The sequence below is a fragment of the Colossoma macropomum genome, unplaced genomic scaffold (assembly GCF_904425465.1).
Source record: "Colossoma macropomum unplaced genomic scaffold, Colossoma_macropomum, whole genome shotgun sequence".
NCBI lineage: Eukaryota > Metazoa > Chordata > Actinopteri > Characiformes > Serrasalmidae > Colossoma > Colossoma macropomum.
Genome location: NW_023494800.1, coordinates 13,933,406 through 13,956,249, shown reverse-complemented (window position 1 = coordinate 13,956,249; position 22,844 = coordinate 13,933,406). Strand labels below are relative to the sequence as shown.

Genomic DNA, 22,844 nt, shown 5'->3' with positions numbered 1-22,844 from the left:
ACCAGGGTTTGTCTCTGGATGCAAGGTCATTTCAGATGTTTTCCCAAACATAATAGGTGGAAATTCTTCTCATCTAGGGCTGGAATGCTTCTTCCAGACCCTTAGCTTGGCTATTTTTGCAGAGAAGTGACTCTGGTATAGGTACACACCTTCCACAAACAATAGCAGCTCCTAGTTTGGGTGCCTGTGCTAGATAAGGCAGATGGTTAAATGTCAGAACAAACTATTTAGAATGAATGGACCATGCACAAGTGAAATTAGCATAATAACAGGGATATTAGTGTCAAGTACAAAAGAAATGGACAATGAACATTGATATTAAACATCTTTCTTGTTAAGCGTCTTACTTTTTTTGTCTTTTTTCCCGAAGCATAGGTACAAAATGTAACTGCTCTAACACTGAATATCACATAGACAACCTACGGATACACAGTATCCATAAAATTAGGATCCATATGCTCCTGTGTTAACTTTTTGAAAAGTAATGGTAGTAGTTTTACGCTATAGCAGCACGCCGCATTAATCCCGAACCAATCAATCTCAATCTACAGTGTAGCCCAATCTACTCCAGAGGAAAGACAGAGATCTGCAAGAGACCTGTTATGTCTAGTCTATCGTAAACAGTGCCAGTGCAGGAAATCTGTACCAGCAGCTGAGGCAAATATTTATCCTGTTTTTTTTCCACGTGTGAAGCCCATTACTATTGATCGTAGCAGGAGCTCTCGTCTTTCCCCTCCTCTCGCCCAAGTTCATGAGAGTAACGCTAGCCTGCAGCTGAACCGGACACCGAGCCACTCTCACGCGCCAGTCGATTTTTAATTCCAGAAATGACCCACATGAGGCCGCAGTATGTGGCCCGCATGCCTGACACTCTGGACAACATCAAAGAGCCTATTAAATCACGTTAGGGCGTCAGCTGCCACCACGGATGGGTGCAACTCTCTGTCAGCGTTCCGCCACTGTTTGAGCAACGATCAGACGATGTTTGGCCTGCTCAGCACCAGCTTTCAAAAAGCCAATGAAATCGCAGAAATGGGAGAACTTCTAGAACAAAACCTGAATGAGATCATTTACATGTTCACTCTGCATTAAAAATTTCCCTGAAAACTTTCGATATGCACTGCATTTTAAAATTTATTGTTCAATTGGCAATATGTGTGATTTCATTAGCACAAATTAAAATGATATTCTTGGATGAGAGAACAGAATTTCAATAAACCAATAAATGTGTTGCTTGCCTAAGCATCAACCCCATTTAAACAATCAGACAGATTCATTTACTTTGTTTTGAAATGACCACAGACAGACAATATGGCATGGCAACATTCACTGTTTGCTCTTTCCCTGATATCAGGTTAAAAATCGAATAAAATAGTAACCCACAATGAGACGTCAATCTGTAGAGATGTCTTAATCTATCCCAGATTAAATGCATGGATTATGATTATGCTGAATTAGTGCTGAGGCTAGGCATTCTTGTTCACCTCCTCCTGAATCCTGGCTATTGGCTAAAGTGTGAGGCAGTGTGAGGAGCACAAGGACTGAGCAATAAATAGGGAGGGAAAAAAATGCTTTGCCAAACAAATTAGTATATTCACTTAAACAATTGATCAGTGAGGCTCCAAACTCTATAATAAAAATACCAATATAGCTACTACACTTGAGTTGAGCAATTCACTTCAAGAATACAGCGTCCACTTCTTATTCCCATAACTGTACACAATGTACAAAATGAGTGCTTATTTCTTTATCTAAGAAAACTCTTGCAAAGCTACCATTCCTCTGAGAAAGTGTCCTCAGTGACTTGTCCCATCAAAAATAATCCATTCTGGTTTTTTTTTATTTTTTTTTTTTTATAGAAGATTTGCTCTCGAACCACCGGCTCCCATTCGATCCTGTAAACAACTGAGTCTGCAGTCCTCAAAGTTGCATACATTTCCAGTGCCTAGATCTCTTTGACACAATGGTCTCACACTAGTTGGCAGGAGTCCTCCATCGCTCTGTCTAAAACTGTTTCACATTGTCAAACATAGTCAGTTGGTGCCATAGAAATCAGTCTCTGCAAAAAGTCATTTCCTTTTTCCCTTTTCAACCCTCTTCCTCAAGATAAGCCCTTGGACGGGTGAAGTGTAGGGCCACGAGGGAGAAAAGATGTGTGTGTATGTATACGAGGGTGTGTGCCTGGTTCTTTTGTGTCAATTAGAAGGCTGGTAGAGGGACGAGGACATATTAATTGAAATCCACCAAGATCCACCCAGTAATGCCACTGGGCAATGAGAAAATCTCCCTCTCACCGACTGAGTCAGAACACTTTTGGCATCTTCTTGTTAGAGGAACATGTTCTGAATCTCCACCAAGATAATGAGGACCTCCGATGTCTACTTAAAAGTGCTCTTTTGCGAGTCCTCCAGCGTGTTAAGATTGGGACATATTACTGCACCCACATGGGCCGCTATAATGATAAGAGAGACACCAAGAGGAGCAGGGCTGAGGCTAGCAGAGCGCCAACCACGCGTACACGCCCAGCAGAGCTGACATCACCTCGGGACGGCTCGGCCGATTCATGGCTCGTGTCATCTGAAAGACGGGAGGAAATGCTTTTGTGAGGAATTGGGAATATGCAAAAGAAAATGTAATAAAACAACTAGTTAGCAGCTACTTACACTCGTAAAAAATAAAGATTCCAAAGGGCTCTTTGGTGCGATTCATATTTTTACATGGATGGTTCTTTAAAGAACCAATTTTGTAAATGAAAGGATGAGTTTACTCCACACAATGTACAGTACTGTGCAAAAGTCAGAGACCATCCTTTCCTTTATTTAATTTCTATGTAAAAAGCAGGAACATTACATTAAAAAAAACACATGACAATTTCCAACACTAAGTACATTATCAAATCTGTCAGGATTTAGTGTGTCCACGCTTTGCCTTCATTACAGCTTTTATTCTTTTTTTGGGATATTTGCTTTTAGTTTTTCAAAGAATCTGCAAGGATCTTTTTCAACACGTCTTAGTCTTAGTCTTAGAAATTAGCTGTATTTTCTGCTTCTCGCAGTCCAAGTGATCCCAATTATAAATTTAGACTCATCAAACCATAAAACCTTACTCAACATATGAACTTTTTTAGTACAAATTTTCTATTTTTTTTGTCCATTTCTTTTTCTCAGTAATGGCTTCCTGGCAGCTATACATCCTTTCAGCACTGTCTTCTCACAGCAGAAGGAGGGACAGAAACATAAACATATTTTGATACTTTTTGAATTTTTTTTTGGAAACTGTGAACTTTCTTTTGACTTTCTCCTCCTAGTGAAAGTAGATTATCTTAGCACAAATCTAAGCAGAAAGATCTAAATGCGTCATTTTAAATGCGTATCAAATAAACAAGAGTGTTGATGACTTTTGCTCAGTACTGTAAATGTTCTATGAAAAAACTTTTCTTGGTATAGAACATTTATATTATATGGAAGATCTCAGAGCTATAGAACGATTCTTCACATTTGCATATGTCACCCATTGAAAGGTTCCTTGGGAAACCAAAAGTGGTTCTCATATGGCATCACTCCAAAGACCTCTTTTTGCACCTCTATTTTTTAAAAGTGTAGACTGAATATGGAAACTCCCTGGAACATACAAACCTCTTGGCTCTATCGAGTTATCCACTCTGTCATTGACATCGAATACTCGGTCATGAACGCTGACGGTCTTCACGCAGTTGTCTGTAAAGAGAACATAAAGCAGGGTGCTGTCAGGACAGGCATCATGATCTCATCTCTATATCTGGATCTTACTGCCAATTTCAAACCTTGTTAAACTATGTAAATACAGCACATAGACAAAGCAATGCCAAAACAATTCACATAAGGTCTCACAAAACTTACTTGCTGGTCTGACAAAAACTTTCAGCCTTAAGCAGGTCCTTCTCCCGTTTTCACCGACTGTAGAGGCTGTAAAAACAATTAAGACTGTTTAGTACCACACCCAATAAATCCATGCCACATGTACCCAAAGACATCAAGCATACTTGTTTTCTAGTAAAAAAGCCTGTAAAGGGACTGCAAAAAGTTTCTCCCACGAAAATCCAATGGCAGGAGGACAATGCAATCTGCCTTTTGCAGATTAAACTCTATGCCGGTAAAAGTATGGTTGTTTTCTAGTGTGGGAAATGGTAATCTGCTGTGAAGTGTAGCAAATGGGGAGGAAAAATAGTGGCGGAAACAAAAAGCCTGATAGAAAACAAACCATTTGGAGTGGGAAAATGCAGTTTGATACCTGAGCATTTAACATCTCCGCAGCCATTACCTGTCCCAGCAGAGCCACTGAAGTCTAGGTGCTCTCTACATGTTCCGTGCCTCATATAAATGCCTGCACAAGCACAGCAGCCTCGGAGGGAAACACAATCAGCATTCATTTCATTTCCTACAGATATATGCGGGCAGCGCTACATTGGATATGCTGTTTCCCCTGTCATCTTAGCCATGGGCCATGTTTCTCAATTTGTCCTCTCCATAAAGGAAAGCCTATTAGCGCTTAAAGAGGAACAGGGAGACAGGCTCCTCTCGCGGCCGCCCTCTCTTTGTGCAGTAGGTAATGCAATCTCCTGCTGTCAGGAGCCAATGCAAATGAGGGTCGAGGAGCGAGGGGGAGGAGAGCTTTGGTATTTCTCTCACAGATCACTCGAGAAGTAAAGGTGACTAAGTAATGAGCAGTGGAAAATGCTTCAAATAAAGCCCTCCATTCAAAGCCACACCACAGAGCTGCTAATTCATGCAATACAATGTTGTTGATTGCTAAAAATAAATTTTCTCGATAATCAGGGCTACTTTTATTATATATGATAAATGTTTACAATCGGTAGAAAAGTATCGGGTCATATATCTAGTCTTGGTAATGATTAACCAAAGCAAGGCGCTTTCAAATATCTAAGTATGGAAAATGCAGACCAGCTTTGACATTTTGACGTCTTTTGGCTGAACATAATCGTTCCACCTGCCTCTAAAGCTTGACTAGCCACTACGTACATCAACACCTGCTACTTAAAGTCTTATTGGCTGCTAAAAAACATCAACAGCTGCAAATGACAGACGATGAAAGCCACACCTGTTGCCAAAAGACCTTTGCTGATGGTACAAATGACCTCTGTTCAAACAGCTCTGACACTGTTTTTTATGGACTGTATCCAGTCATTGGAGTAAAAAGTTTCTTTTATTACTAACCCTCAAGAGTTAAAGAGTCAAACTTCCACAGTGCACTCCTCACCACAAATATAGGCGATCATCCAAAACATGTATGAAGGCGAGCAGCATGGCTAAAGCTACAAGGCTAATGAAGCTAACAAGTAATGGAAGTTTATAGCCAATGTTTAGCATCATGCAAACTGCCTGCCATAATAACACACCTCCCTCAAACTACGCTGAGTTGTAATCTCAAATTGATATGTTTATGTGGATTCGGATGCATAGCTAAAAACTAGCAGCAGTAGCAGCTAAACCTGAGCTTTGTCAGTACTTTCGTCCATTTTTATAGACAACAGTACAGCATACAGTGTCAGAAACCACATGAGCAAGTTTGAGATCACTTAAATCAACACAGACTGAAATTTGCTAGGCATGAAGTTTGTACCATGCTAATTTGTTTGGTATAAACTTCCATTACTTCTTAGCTACATTAGCCTCTTAGATTCAGTGCAAAACTAAAGAAGCAAACTTTGGACACCTAAACACATCTCACTTCATTTGGGGTCAGGGAATTTTATGTTAAACTACTGCATTTAGAGTTTGACGAATCATTAAGACAGAAGAATTGTACTGGGAGTTTTGAGGGATAAATGCATCTAAAAGTGTCTGTGTATATTCCCAGAATGCACTGCCGTTAGCCCTGACCCTCATGCTTCCCTGATGCGTGGGGTCTCCAGCTGCTCTTAATCTGCCCGCTCTCTCCCCTTTCATCCCCCCACCCTCAACTGCGGGAAAAGGATGGGTTAAATCAAAGTGCTTATACGCTGTCTACAGTGACACACTGGGGGTTTCTGAACCCTTAATCATGTCCCCACAAGCATATTTACTTTGATTTGAGTGAAATTGCTTTTGTCTCATTTCTTGAGTCTGGCCCAGTTTGGACAAGAAGCCTAGCACTGATTGGAAACATCACTTGAGAAAGCTGCAGTGTGGCTGAGAGGGTGGGGGGTGTTTGGTCCAGCAAGTTTTGCTGTCTTACAGTAGGACGTGCATTTTGTGTGCATCTTCATGTTCACACTGCAGTGTGGGTATTTATCCCGATTTAGTTCCTTTTTTTATTCCCCTTTTTTTATTATAGCAGAAATACGTTTGATACCTCTGAGTTACTCTTTTACAATAGAATTTACAATAGTGAAAAAAAATAGCTACAAACACTGCACACTGCATTAAGATAATTACACTGGTGGCCCATAAAAACTCCAACCTGTCAATCACAGACATTGTGCCTTTGTCAGCCTGTACTGTATCACATAACTTACCCCAGCCTGCTGCAGCAGCAGACATTAACTCTGTCTTATCTAATGTCTTGGCAGCGATACAGTCAGAGACTATGGCTTTGTTCCCTTTAACTTATGGATGCATGATGATATCAGAATCTTATCAGTACGGGCAGATATTTGCTCAAAAAAAAAAATCAGCATCAGACAGATGTTTAGGTTCGACCAGTACGTTAAACCAACATGTGATGCAGTTTTTATTGTACTGCAGAGGAGCAGAACGTTTAGGTGATGCCGAACGATACTGTTCTAAAATATGTGTTATTCATTTCGTTGCCTTTGTGAACCCATAGAAACTGATGTAATACTTATTTGAAATGCTAATTCAAGTACATATAGTCCTAATTTCTATTTTGTAGAAACTTAAATGTTCATATATCGGCATTAGCATTGCAGATATATACATGAAAAATAATGAATACTGGTATTGGCCCACAACTCCCACATCATTGCATCTATACCTTTAACTAAGTCCTCTCACTAAAACTAAGCATATCTGAGCATGGGCATAGTAAAACGTACCAGCATGTGTGCTACTGTGTTTTCTATCTCTAAGTAAATATTCACATGCACATGTGTATAAAGCGCACTATGCAAAAGTCAGAGATCATCCTTGATTTAATTCATTTCCACTCAAAAGCATAAATTAGTCACTTTGTGGTTTTAGGAAAAAGCAGAAAACAAATATAGAAAATTAAACAGGCAGAAACAGAAAATTAAACAGACAAACTTCTTTCCCCATTCTTTCATTCTTATTGGGAGATTTGCTTTTAGTTTTCCACGAATCCAAAGTTCAGTCTTTGAAGTTGGGTGCATTTTCTGCTTCTTTCCTGTCTCATGTTCACCTTCCTTGCACAATTGGACTATCTTTTATTTAACTCCTCAGAAATATCTTCTGAAAATGAATAAGTTGTACAAAATGGCTGTTGTCTTTTGCGCAGTACATGTTAAACATGTTCAAATCTTACTAAGGACTGCTTCCAGTTATATACAAATATTTGCTTGCATTTGAGCTTTAAGTTTAGGTCTTGGACATTTTTATAGTTTTCTTTTTCTAAACTATGTATGCGCACAGTCCCTTTTGCTGCAGCTCTACCCCTGTAATTTCCCTCTGAGTCTATCTATCTATATAAAAGAAGCACAATACTGCTTTTATTGTTGAATGCACTGCAATTTTTTTTTCTTAGCAAGAGTGCACACACATTCAAAATGGAAGTCAGAGCACAAATGGCTTATTATTATTATTATTATTATTATTATTGATGATTATTATTATTATTCATCTGCGGAACAATAGAAGGCAACTCAAGGTAAAGTACATTCCTATTCATGTGTGTGCCAGTTCTAAATGGTAGTTTGTGACACAAACAAAAATAAAACTACAAATTTCTGTCTCTGTTACATCACGTTCTTTACATATCAAGGTAAATATAACACCATCATTGAGAAACCAAGTTATTCAAGGAGAAGAGTAGATTAAAAGGCAGAAACAGATGCTTTTTTGGCTTGCGATTAAAGGGTTGAGACTAGAAAACACCAGCTTAGACTATTCAAGGCCACTCTGCACCCTGCACTGCCAACAACCTGAACAGCTTCTCCATGTCTGCAGCTTCACATGGCAGACATTAGATCCACACTGCAGACGACCGGGGTTAGTAAAACCTCCCAGACACCACTATCCCAGCTATGGGTGGAGAGATCAGATGTGATGAAACTGAGAAGTCTGATAAACAGGAGGAAGATGGATTGATGCCCTGTCTGAGAGATAAGGCACCCTGCTGGCTTCTGATCTGTTCTGCCACGTTCTTAAGAGTCTGAGAGCACTTAGCAACATAAAGGAAAATGAGGTCAAGTCGCTCATTAAAAGACTTCTTTCAAGCCAAATGCAAAAGACCCGCATTCTGCGAAGAACAGTGCTTATCGAAGGGTTAAATCTGATCTAAACGTACAGTGGAAACACTCGTGGTCTATCGTATTATCGAGACGGAGAGAGCAGCCAGCAAATGCCAGTCGTGCACTTTCGAAGCAAGCTCATATCAGACGGGGCGCGCCGCCGTCAGCCCCTCTCACACAGGGGGGTGGGGAGATGGACTAAAAACCTCCCTTGAAATTGGATTTCTATCCTCGGAGATTAAGATCAGACTTCCACCAAGGCCATATTGGAAAAACATGCTGCCTTAAGCCATTCAGGATTCAAAGTTCAACTGCAGTCATCAGAGCATGTTCACATTTGACCCCGCAGGGCCGGCCCTCTGATCCCCTCTGATCGCTTCCTGAGCAGGACAGGCCCGCTGACTGACAGCCCAGAGGCCGCGTGTGTCACCCTCAGGCTCTCCCAGAGCGACCTCTCACTCACACTGATTAACCATCGCAGCCTCTAACAAAGGCACTCTGTCTACCTAACACAGACATATAGCTATCCACCCAACAAGAGCAATAATTCACAGCTACAAGTAAAGACTGGCCGAGGCTTTTTAGCTTAAAAAAGAAATAAATAAAATTAGGGGCCTTGACCTCACAACTCGATTCATAGTACAGTTGGGAAATAAGATCATTTAAATTACATATCGACATGCTTTTCTGAGTACATATAGGTTAGTGCTTCTAGGACACTGAGCAGCTGCATGTATAAAAAAAGCCACATGTAGACTAATTAAAGAGAGTCTGTAAACAACAGCAACAACCAGTCTATTTGTAACTGTATAAACTTTATAGCAGCATGTAGGTGGTTAGGTGTCAGCCTATTATGCCATTATGCCATATCTTGTTTTATTCATTTAATTTTACCAATTGTCTGTTCTTTTGTAAATGGTTTATTCTGGCAAACACTGAATTAAAAATCCTTGTAAAAGTTCAGGCGTCCCTGGTCAAATTACATGTTTTGTTGATTTTGTAAGTGAAAATACGTTCACACCTACAGAGATGACACGTCTGCACAATTTGAAGCATAATTACTGTTCATTTGCTGAATTTAACATAGTGGTAAAAAATAATAAAATAAACACAAATATAAAATGTGAACTGTGCAAAAATTATAGTACATTATATATTTTATGTTTATTTTTTCCAACATGCTAAACTACAATTTGCAAAAATGCCACATATTAGTTCCCTGTAAAATTGTGTTAAGATATTTTCGCTTAGAAAATCAATAAAATGTCATTTGACCAGGGGTGTTCAAAATTTTGCATATAAGTACATCAATTTTAAGGTGCATTGCTGTTTTGCTTAGGGCATTTTGTCCATTACAACATACATCAGAAAAACTAAATATCTTAATACACAATGAAGTCTCATCACAAAACGTACTGTGATGCTATATTTTGGCCATTTTGATCACCCTTAATTCATATGTATAATGTATTATAAAAATACATTAATATTTCAAATGTGTTGAGAGAATTGGTCGAATATAGAAAATAAAAAAATAAACCAAGCTTTTTTTGCGTTTGAAAACAGCCCAAGAACTTTATGTGCTTATTTAAAAATGAGCACATATTTTGTTGAGCATTATTATAATCAATTATGATCGATTCTAACCTTCTGAAATCACAGCGCATTTACACTCCTAAATTCAATAAAGTCACTGTACAACAAACTGTTATCATAAATTTCCTCTTTGCCAGTCTCATTTAACATCCATACTTATGGCTATCCAAACAGTTTTGAAGTGGTTGTTGCTGATATGATCTAGTTTACTGACAGCTATGCAGCTGCTTTCTTCTTGAGATTAAATTCCCCACACTGTGGGTGTATGATTACTTTAACACTCTACATCATGATTGGAGCCAAAACGCCTGATTGCTGACAGATTGTTTGTTATTTCGTTCTCCCTTTAGTTGCATCGGTAGGTTGGACAGAAACCGGCTCTTTGTTTAAGTGAATCCGCAACTGTTGAGTCATAAAACTGAGTCACACAGGAAAGAGCTGTGAGCAGCATCGCTTCATTTTCTCTCACTCACTCTTCCTGTAAAACCTTCAGATTAGTTGACAGCTCCTCTATTTCATCTAAAATGTTTCACATCCTACTGTCCTGACTCAAAGCTCCGGGGAAATGAACTGCGCTTTACAGTGTGGCAATGCCTTTCATGCACACCCATGTAAAAAACCACATTCTAATCTCCTGCTAGGATCTTACCTCTAATCATTGTTTACTGTACATTCCTCACTCTCTCTCTTTGTCTCAGTCTCTCTCTTTCTCTCTCTCACTCTCTGCTCTCATGCTTTTAACCATCTTGTTTTCTCCATTTCTCTCCTATTGCTCTTTCATATCCCACATAAACAGGCACATTGTTTTGATGTTCCTGTACGTTCTGTCAGTTCATCATGTTAAAGGCTACTAAATCAGACTCTCCTGCCTGCGCCTGCATAAATGGAGCTATCTCAGACCCGAGCTGTCCAAGCAGTCGGACCACTCCTGTGCCTTATTTTGTCTTCCCTGCTCCCACTCTACAGGGATCTGACTCCAGTTGTAAAAACATGGCTTTAGATGCTTGTTTTAAAGAGCCCTCTCACGAGCAAGCGAAAGCTGAGACTGGGAGTTTGTAACAAAGACGCCTTACAGGAAGACCACGAGAATCAGGACGGTTTTCCATGAAGGTTCGTATTTTTGTTTTAGTCTATTTTGCCAGAACTCCTGAAAGACAAACTCATACTTGGCTTTGGCCATGGCTTTTCTCTTCCTTGCTTGGCATCAAATGCTTATGCTCACATTCTACCAATGCTCCAGAAGGACACTAGCACAACATCTGTTTAAGATGCTATGACTGCATTACTACATTATGGTTCAAAAGTTTGGAATCAGTGTTTTCAGTAATATAAAACCATTTAGGTTGCAGATAAATGTATAGAATGAGTCTAATTTGTCCTGTGCAACTTCACAGGTCTTAAATAATTAGGAGGAATCTATAAAAGCAAAAAAAATAAAAAAATAAAAAATGATGAATACAGATTCATCACTCAGCCGTAGATATACAATATCTAGATATATAAAACGACTAAGAATGAATTACTATTAATATCCAGTAAATCACAATAAAATTTTAACATCCAAGGGGTCTTGTATGGTGATAAAATCTAAAGGCCCATAAACTGATAAATTACTAGGTATGCACGATCAGAGTCTGCCAAAATCAGAATCTGCCAAGATTGGCATCGGCAGATTTTTGCTCCAAATATGCGATCAGAATAACTGAGTATTTGCCGTAAAATGCTGTAGATGCTGCTACACCTATACCAAAATGTCACAGCACAATTTTTCATGACTGCCAAGTGGCCAAATAATTATGCATAGTGCCAAATACCCAGATGCCTCTTGCTTTCAGTTTATAACTTTATTTGTTTTATTTTATTTTAATACGCAACTGATTTTTCATTTAGGAATTTAAAATGCAGATTAAATAGCAAACAATGTTATTTACATTAGGACTAATGGAAAATATTGGAAATGACCTAGTATGGTTCATATGTTCATTGACCAAAAATATTGGCCATCGGGCAGTTTGGTTTAAAAAAACTTGAAACTGGCCATAATAAAATTATCATTGGTGTTCCCTTAGAACTACCTAGTTGCTGTATAGCTATTGCATAATTACTGTATATTATTTATACTACTTTATAGCTATTTGTTCTCATTTGCTCTCATTTATTTAGCTAGTTGTTCTCAAATTACCTGATACATTGAAATAATTAAAAAAACGCCCAAAAATACCTCTAGGTGTCTAGTTTATATTATTTAACTATAAAATTTTTTGTATAAGTTATAAGTTATTGTATAAAATAATAAAAAATATTATTAATATGGAAAGTAATTCCAAACTTTTAAACAACAGTGCATAAATTGCAAAAGTCCGGCTTATTAAGTTTGGATGAATGTAAACAGGGCACAACAGCAGAACTGAACACAGCGGTAGTGCTTATTTTGCTTTTTTCCTTTCAAACTCACATATATAGTAGTATTCTCTGCCTGGTCGGAATTCAAAGCCCAAAGAGAACGGCGTGAAGAGCTGGAACTTTTCGGAGAACTTTAGAGGCCCGTTGGGTGAGTGTGGCCGGTTACACTCCCAGCGCTTGAAGCCTGTGGCCGTGTGGTCACAGGAGCTGTAGCCATCGTAGTTGACCATATAGAGCATGTAGCGCTCGGTCCTCTCCTCTGGCACGGAGTCCATATAGTGAGGACAGTAGACATCCAGGTAATCATTTATACACACGTCAATGTGATAGTCTCCTCTGTAGAATCTGTGAAAAAAAGAAAAAAGGGATACAAATTTACAACCCTCCGCTAGAACAGATGCAGACATATAATATTCCTCCTGTGCTTGTCCTCATTTAGTCCTTTTTTTACGAGTCATGCTCACACGCTGCTCTGCAACAAGGCAGCTTCCAGAGGAAGACTCTTAGTTAAGGGTAATTATCATAAAAGTGAAGAAACCTAAATCATCTATCACTGCTGAGTATCAGAGGAGAAATTAATAATCCTATCTTTGACATCAGTGCTTTAAACACTCTTAAAATTATGAGGCTTTTATGGATGAAACCTGACATTTTGAATGATTGCACTCAGAGGAATTTCAGAGCGGGGGAAAAATGTGCATCTCTGGCCCGTTATTTTAGATTTACATCTTGTTTATTGTGAAATGTGAAGACCTCGGGAGGATCTAACCAAGCATGAGCATCAGTGGGATATGCAAGGTATTCGTTCCTGAACGAGGAAGCAATTGAAAAACATATACTCCCCAAGGCACCATATAAGGCTGCATTTGCACAGCTTTAGCAGAGATGAACTGGGTCGGCTTAGCAATGGAGCCTCGTGTCTGACGTGTTCACAAGTTCTGCTTGCTTACAGACTCTGTTGTAACACCTTGAAGTCAGAGTTATCACTGGTGATAAAATATTGTGTTGTTCGATTTTAATTATCTTCCGTCATAGAAATTCTGTCAAAAGTGTGAATTCAAAACTTTCAATCCACACAAGTACACTCTTAAAAAAGATGGTTCTTCAAGGGTTCTTTAGTTCTTCAGATTGAAGAAGAATGTGTTATATAAGGTTCTATATTGAACCTTTTTGAAAATGGTTCTGTACAGCAACAAAAAGGGTTCTTCTATTGTTACAATGTTTGTAACAATACAAAAACGCTTTTTTTTTGGTGCAATATAAAAAAAGGGCCAACCCCAAAATATAATGGTTTTTACTGATGGTTTTGGTCTTGATTAACACCCTATAGAAAATTTCACCTTAGGAGTGAAACAATACTGACTCTTTTTTTGGGTTACACACAAAACGTCAACATTTAAAGAAATCAAAGGGAAAAGCTAAAATTTCAAATAGTCTTTCTATTTATTTAATAATTTGAAAGACCGTTAAAAGCTTACTCTTTTGAATTTTAGGCTTGGCCCATTTTTTTGCCCAGGAATGTATATTCTACATACACAACACATTCTCCATCAATCTGAAGAACCATTTCACCATGAAAAGAACCATTTAAACATGATGTGGTCTGTATAGTAATCCTGGTTCTAAATGGAACCACTGCCTTTATTAAAGAACCCTTGAAGAACCATCATTTCTAAGAGTGTACAAGAGGAGATATTGTATTGTGATTTGAAATGGGAGTGGATGGGAAGGGAGGTTACTTCTGGAAAAAGCCCAGGAATTTTATTTTGGCCAAAAATCTGGCAAACCATTTCGTTAATATTATTATATCTATTAAGATTGGCATTTGTTAAAAAGTTGTTGTGTCCTGTTTGTGGTAATAAAACACTTTACATTTTAATAGGTTTTTGTCTTTTTCTGACATCAAATCAAAGAGAACAAAGTCAGAAATGCAGATTCAAAGCTGTAAATACAGAATGTTAATGTTAATTACATATGTAATAGTACAGCCAAACAAAAGTGATAACTCTTAGTTTCTGTGGTTTAATGTAACACAGAGTCATGTGCTATTACTTGGGCATGCATGACAGAATGATGTGATGATGTTTGTGGCTCGGGAGGGAGACTTCAGAGTGTCGGGTGACTCACTAAACCCAGAAGTCACTAAGCCCAAACCAGTGGATGCTCAACAGCCACCCTGGAGAGAGCCAGACGAGCTCCTGAGCTAATGTGAGGTTAGTGCTGAGATCCTGCTGTGGACAGCAGCACAGCTGGGTGCGCTGACACAAAGATTTCCACTCATTAAGGACAATAAAAGACTATTGAGCACAGATGGAGCTCAAGAGCTATCAGATTATCATTATGTGGATTTCACATGCACCGCTGGAATACGGAGTGCGTCTGTGTTGGTTTGGAAGCCCGGCATTGGAGTGTGTGTATGAATCTGTGCAACTCAAACTGCTTATGCACAAAAGTTATTTTCAAGAACTAGTGCTTCACTAGAGAGGTACTTTAACCTAACTGAGAACAAAATAAGCTTCGAGAAAATATTGCCTTGTACTTCAATCCTCATTTCATTAAAGTAATGCATATCTTGATTTTGCTATCTTGTACGATCACTTCACAAAACATCCCAATATTTGGAAGTTCTCCATCTGACATGCCAGCAGGTATGTTTAAACTGCTGTTTCTTCTGCCTCATTCCATCCGTCATGGGTCATCAGCAGCGAAAACTCAGCTATTTCCTCAGCCACATTATTAGCGTCTAACATTTCCTGTAATTCCAGAAAGGATGATTCTGCTCGGGGCGGCCGCTGAAGACACGGCGTCAACATCTGTCTCCAAGCCCCGAGACAGCTATGCTGACTGAAGTGGTGTAAGTTACACCTACGCAGCTATTATCACGCAGGGAAACTCTATGGATATCCTTCAATACCCCAATCTGGCCTTCAAATTAGCTGCAAATGACCTGAGTCAAAGCACTGCACCATTCACTTATCAACCAGCTCCTACCTGAAACATTCACTTGCTTTGCCGAAAATACCAATAACAGGTTTTTTGCTGAAGGACACTGAGTGGTCATCTTTCTCAGATCAAGGATTTATGTCAAATATTAAAAAAAAAGTTCACTTTCCTCTTTGGACCAGGCAAAGAGGCCAGAAAAATCAGTGAATAACAATTAACAACATTGCATTGCATGATAATAAAGCAAATGCCACCTCATTCGTATGTTTTAGTGACTATAAGGTCTGCTCTAGTGATTCATAAAGAGAGCTGACCCCATTAGACTACAGGAACAAAACAAACAACTCATCAACATGACACTCATTCATTTCTTCATTCATTCGGTGAGGAGCGATGGCCCGGCTGCTCAATAAGCCACACAATGCAATCGCAATTCATCATTAAGATTAAAAAAGGAGTTCATTAGCTACATCTATCACAGCTTCTTACGCAAACACACAGAACATGGTCAACCCCATAGCAAGGTCTGCAACAAAGCACTCACGTTAACGGTAATCCTCCTATTCAGACACACGCTGCCTCTCACTCTTTCTCTCCCTCTGACCTGGCTCACAACAGGGTTGGATAGGTGATGACCAGGGCAGGCTACTGTCTGAGAAAAGGCCTGGGACTGGGCATGAAAGCTCTCCTGGTGTTTGTAGATTACCGGGAGTGAAACTAGGTCAAAACAAGGTCAGATTCCTGAGTTACAACAATAGAGTGAAGAATGAAGGAGCTGCCCGACTCAAGAATGTTTCAGAGAACAAACGACAAAACTACCACACTGTCATTTATATCTACATCAAAGGCAACTAATGGGGCCCTTGACACCTAGACTTATTATTTAATGATTAAATTGAAGAGGCAGTAATAGCATTTTATAGGCTTTGAATACTTGTTGCTTTGAGTACTCAAATACTTTTTCAAAATCTTCTTTAGGGCAGCTGACAGAAAAGCTATGTTTTCTTTTTAATTAGTGTGTCAGTCTTACATTTGTCAAAATGCAGATACAAGACGTAAGACTTTCTGTTGCCACCCAAGTGAAAATTTTTTTAAACACACTTTCACTTTCTATAGCGTCCTAAACTATATTTATAATAGTAATTTACTAAAAAGAAGATCTTGCTGGTGTGGTAGTTGCAGAGCAGCTCCTGTGCTGTACTAACTCTTCTATATACATCAGCAGTAAAAAAATTGATTGTGATTGTAGTTTTGTCAAAATAATAAGCTGTTGCTTGTGCTAGTATTTTAAACCTGCTGCAAAACTGTTTAATTCAAAAAGAACTACAGAAAAAATGCAAATATTACCACCTGAAGCAGTTATGTACTGGCACTAAATTGACATATTTGAGATAATCCATCTAACTTGTGGTGCATCCATGGATAAGCCTCTTATCACACATTTGCAGTGAGCATTTTTCTTATCTTCTGAATTGTATTTTTTTTTGCACTCTGAGGTGAGTTGATACCTGTAAGGATTTATTATGCTTTAAACTAAACCAGCTACAATATATTTACTTCATCATTTGTCCTATTTTAATAATGACTGCTCCGTCTAAAGGCTTTTGCTGAAATTTATTTCATGCTACAAAATTTTGTGGCTCAAAAAAGCTTCTGAATGCTGCATAGAGAACTGAATACCAACGTAATGCATGAATATTGAGTATTCAAATTATTTGGAGCAACCTTTGGAGCAAGAATTATTGTACTACTAGAGGTATAATGATACACTCAGCTCACAATCTGATCAGATTCACCATACTGTGCTCACAATACATGTTGCTGCAGAACCCAATTACGAGACTTGATCTGGAAGTTGACCGCAACCTTTCATGTATTGGATAGATAATCTATAGAATGCAGCTGATATCACCCCTTATTTTTAACCACAATATAGTGTGGTTAAAAAATTATTACATTTTATTGTTACCCCTAAAAAATTACTATAAATCATTCAGTTTCATATGCATGTTATATAGTTGTATAGAGAGAGGTCCACATATTAGTAGTAACCACATATTAGCCTTTAGGGTTTAAAAAGTTAAATAATATTAGACTATCAAATAAACACATCAAGAGCAGGTAATATAATAAGGCAACAGACTGTGGTAGAAAAGAGTAGCCAGTCATCACTCAGCCGGCACGATACAGCTGCACTGAGGCACAGTGTTAAGGCCTTCGGCCCACCTGTCCTCACTCAACCAGTGCTTAATCTCCCAAGCCTCTAGAGGGAGCTCTTTAGATAATTACTGCCATGTCTCCCTCGGGCACAGGTCAGCTAAGCCTGTGGCCCTGTGGCCCTTTCAGAGCCACAGATGGACGGCCTCCTCCTCGTATTACAGCTCCCTGAGCGCTGCTGGAGCACTCACGCACAGTTGGTCTATCATTCACTCAGTGGAGGCAGTGGCACATCTTCTAGTGCTTCGCATATCACTCATTCTCTCCTTCCAAACGAATGTCTGTCCAGAAGCATTAACGTTACACACACACAATAGACTGCCAGGACTCCATGCTGAGTTGGCCTGGCAAAAGCCTCAAAAGACAGATGAAGGTAGGAAAAAAACGAATAAATAAGAAGCAGCTCTCTATTTCACAGGGAACAAATGCTCATTCTAGGAATTCTACGCATAGAGATAAGAAAGATTGCTCTTTACACAGAAAATGCATTGATGTTGGTGGGAAATGTCTCTATATTTGGATTAGGTCTGGACAATATATCATGTGATAACTGTTACTGTGGTATCAGCCTTTGCAATACTGATATCACAAAAGTTGGCAAAATGAAAATGAGTATCTAACTAATCACAGAGGGCCAGATGTATAACCAAGCCTAGGCACAACATAAATGTGCCTTAATGCGACTGCATTGTGCCACAATGTGCCTGAATTTAATATTTAATTTCCTGAGATTGCATAAACTGCCCATATCCCTGTTCACTGAGTACTTGTGAGGCAGTGTTAATGAAAGTTTTTCACTCTAACAATCTACAGGTTTGAAACAACCACGCATGTTATGCTTGTGCGCCAGTTCCACACATAACATGCATGCATAATGCATCCGATTTGCTCCTTAAACTAGAGCTGAAAGATGAATTGTTTTTATATATCAAAATCACAGTCTGAAAGCATGTAATTTTCAGATTACAAGATTTGATTTTAATTATAGCCTATATTCTAAACAACACTCTCTTAACAATTTACAAGTGGGGAAACACAATCTACATAACCAGCTCGTGATCTGTCTGTAGATGAAGCAACTTAAACTAACCACAACTAAAAGTCAGTCTGGCACATTTTGTTTGGTATTCAAGCCTCAAGCCCAAAAAGAATTATGAGTGTTCTTGGACAAAAAAGGCTTACACATTTATTTATTGAAAATAATCACAGTTTAAATCAAGGTTGCAATATTTGTCAGAAAAATTACAATTATATTTTCCCCCAAATACTTAAACCCTGAATGCGCAAAAAGTCGTAGCACATAGAGCCCTGAATATTTCACCATGTGTTGTGACCATCCTAACCAATCACAGATGCCCTTTCGGTGCTTGGAATTAATCACTGGACACACATGATCCATCAAATCTAAATACCTTTGGTAAAATACAAATGCTGGGTTCACCAGTGCCTTAAAACAAAGCAATATAATTACAATACAGCATTTTGTCCATATCATGCATTTCTCATTAGGATAATAGAAAAACAGCAATGTGGATAGATTTGTGGCTGAACGACAAAGTGAGAAAGAAGACATTGGTATGAAGGAGATCTGTAAGAAGGATGGACAGGGAGAGAGTGAGTGAGTGAAAATAGCTATATCAGTCTGGGTGAGACTGGCGTATGCTTTACATGTACAATATGTGGAAGATATTCACAGTGCTGCAGGTTAATCTGGCCGGTCTCTTGTCACTGTGATTAGCGCTGAGTGTGTGCTGCAACATGGTGAGTGTCACTCATCACCCCCCACCCCCAACCAGGGTTACAGCACTCCCACTGTGGTTAACCCAAGGGGCTTTCAGCTAATAGCACATACACACAACGCTGTTTCACGCATGTTTCCATGCAGCGTAACGTTGTGCTTGTGTTCTTTTAACACACGCAAAAGTGCTTTCACACTCCACATACCTTCAGCTGTGCATGGCCCTGTGCACTGTTAAACTAATGCACTGCTCTAAAATAAAAAACCTCATCAAATAGAGTGGACCCCTTTGAGCAAGGAGCATGGACTAGACTGACGAGAACGAGTGCCTGTCACACTGAGACCCCTGTGAGGTCAGAACCTTAGGTCGGAGGCCATGGATTGCTTATTATTAATGAAGGCCCCATTATTCAGGAGAGGCCAAAAAGGGTGATGGCACTGACCCTTAGGTCATCCATCTTGGGGGCATCTGCGAAGGAGTGGGAAGTGTGCTTGAACATGGTGAATAGCTAAAATCTCCTGCCCTGCCAAACAAGAACAAATTACCTTTTCAACAAAACAAACAAGGAGTCGAACCACAACAACAAGCAACAGGAGCAGAGTATGAGTCCAAGTCAGAGAATGCCAAAGCATGATATTTTACCAGAGGCACAACCTCAACCTTGTCTTGCCTGGTGGACAAATGGCTTTTATAATTACCTGATATTTTCTTCTATAGCCAACAGTCAATTAGTATCTAACATTGCATTTTGAATGTTTGAAGTGTTCTATTATGGCTATCATTAGGTGTTATCTGACAGAGAAAAAATTTCAAAATAAAGCCTCACCACTGTGGCTGGTCTAATGGCATGTTACTTCTAGTTAGCACTATTAACTCAGTTAAGGCTAATATAACTTACTGATCTAACTTAGCAACTATAATTAACAAGGTTAACTTAGCAACTTTCAAGGACACGGTAAGTAAAAGGACACATTACATTGCTAAGACAAAGTTCTGGGTTCCATAATTTGTATTTATTTTAAATGTAAATTAATATTGGTTCATTTTGATAATACAGTAATTTACTATGAATTAAATCGATTTACTTATTTTTGGCAAGACTTCAGTATGGGGGTGCATTATAATGCTCTTATAATGCACTTATTAAGCCTTAACAAACCAGTAGTTGGTAATTAACTGGCTAATTATTACTACATTATTAAGCAGTAGCTACAGTGAACCACCCTTGGTCGTGGTCTTGACTTGGTCTCAATAAAGTTTAATAAGAGCATTATAAGCACTCAGGAAACTACTTAATTCATCCCAGTTACTGATTAATAATGTAGTAATGGGCAGCCAGTTAAATGGTAGTAATTGGCTTAACAAGTTATTTACCAGCCATTCACTTGATAGGTTTAATAAGGGCATAATAATGGACACCTAAAATGTGGTGCAAAAGATTATGATGTATATTATTCAAATAAAATTGCACTGGAGAATGTTTAATTCACCCTAGTTACCGCATAATAATGCAGTAATAAGCACTCAGTTCATTACCAACTAATAAGCACACTACAATGGCATAATAATGTCCCCCTATTCTGAATCTTTACCATTTTTTGACAGAATCGGAGGGCATGAGGAGCATATGTCACAGGCAACAAAAAAGGGCCTTATGCACATACATGTAGACCAATGTTCTACGCTAACAAAGACTTGTCTCCCACGGCAGCTCTCCCGCAGGAACCAGTCTGTAGCCCACCCCAGAACACTTTCCTAAGCCTTAGGCAAAGCTGCTCTGCACCCAATCAAGTCAATGCTGAATCAATTAAAATAAAGGAAGCAGTTAGCAAACCACAAATCCTGGCTGCAAATCAACAAGCCATGCTAACTGTCCACAGTGTTCACTCACTCATTTACGGTCTATTTGAAATACAGTCAACAGTGCAGCATGCATTAAAACCACTGTGTGGGAATATCGCTGGGGTGTTAAAGCTAAGACTCGATCGATCCACAGAGAGGGCGGAGGTGGAAGAGTGATAGGGTTGCCGTCTGAAGTGAGCGCAGGGCAAGAGCGAGAGGGTGGTCCGTGCACTGGCAGGCTGACTGTTTTTATCTTCAACAAACGCAGCAGCTACAGAAAAAACAGCACATGTAACGTCATGAAACATCTAAACATAGAGTGCCCTCAGAGTGCCGAGCATGCTCAGGCCCCAAACACCTGGCACCCTCAATCTCCCCCTGCCTGCCCAGCCTGAGTCCCTCAGAGCCTGTCAGAGCCTCCTCCATCAGCCAGGCGGCCCGCAGGGCCCACAGCCAGAACATACACACAACCACAGACGCGTACACATGCTTTACAGGCTTTGATGGGACAAGTTCTAAAAGGTTCATGTTCATTTATCTTCATATTAGGGCTGGGCAATACCACAATATTTATCATTATCATGATAAATTACATCACAAGATGCTTTTCTGGGCTTATTGTGGACATCATAGTCCTGTTTAATTATGTTTAGTGCAGTGCAGTATATATAACATCAAATTTAAATCATTGTATAGTTTATAAAAGCACTTTAAATGGCACTACTGGGGCACTTTCGTCTGTTCTAACTTATCTAATCTCAGAAGAACTGAATACAGTGCACCGTGTGAATGTTTTGAAATGTCATGTTTTTATATTTTAGCATTACATAATTACTTTACATTCAAATAAACTTATTTTAACATTCATCAACGCTAAAAATAAAATTTTGCAACTGTCATATCAATACAACTATACCACAACTATAAGCTGCTTCTGCTACACTTACACCAAAATGCTGTAGCATAATTATGCATGACTCACTGTGTTAAATAGCTTGTTAAGGAGCAAATAAAGTCATTTATATTGCAACTTAGGCTAATAAAAAGTATTAGTACTAATGTATCTCACGTGTTCATTTATCCCACACAGTGTGAGCTTTGGGTATTCAGGCTAATAAAAATGTCCCTGAAAAATCAGCTAATCTGACTATAAACAAACTGGAATCAGTTATAATGATCCAAGATTATGTATTAACATACATTAAAGTTACAAACATTTTTCTGCTTCTACAAAGTTAGCACTGCTGAGAAATGAGGTTTTGTTATGTCAGTAATGATTGGATATATTTAGTTATGTTAAGCAGAGCACAAATGATTTCAACTCACATTTTGGGAAAAACCTTACATTTGAAATCTTGAACAGACAAATGGTTGCTAATGAACAGTACACATACTTCAAGACCTTCACCAACTGTCTTACAAAACAAGCAACTCTTTACAGTCTTTGCAGACTAACTTACTGCAACATCTTCAACATTTCATGTAAATTTGGCCAGACATTGCCTGAGGTGAATAAGTCTAGCAATTTCTTGAGGAGCAACACCTGCAGGCTTCATTTAAATTTCCCTCATCCTCCGCTTGGAGGGATCAGCTCGGTGATGCGGCGCATATTGTGCTGGATGGACGGCATGACCAAATTGCAGTTTGAGTGAGAGCCAGCGCTCCAGACCAGAGCCAAGTCCGCTCCTCCTTCCCCCACC

General features: G+C 39.0%; 1 protein-coding gene across 2 annotated transcripts in view; it reads right to left on the bottom strand.

Annotated features, from left to right (window-relative positions):
• Window positions 1-682: 682 nt before the first annotated feature.
• Window positions 683-22,844, bottom strand: part of efna5a (ephrin-A5a) — a 56,758-nt gene continuing 34,596 nt past the window's right edge. For both annotated transcript variants that reach the window (XM_036588679.1, XM_036588680.1), the window contains exons 2-5: window positions 12,456-12,748; window positions 3,879-3,944; window positions 3,636-3,716; window positions 683-2,577 (exon numbers count right to left, since the gene is read on the bottom strand). In XM_036588679.1, the coding sequence (XP_036444572.1) occupies window positions 2,453-2,577; window positions 3,636-3,716; window positions 3,879-3,944; window positions 12,456-12,748 (565 nt within the window). In that variant the 3' untranslated portion in view covers window positions 683-2,452. The remainder of the gene's footprint in view (window positions 2,578-3,635; window positions 3,717-3,878; window positions 3,945-12,455; window positions 12,749-22,844) is intronic.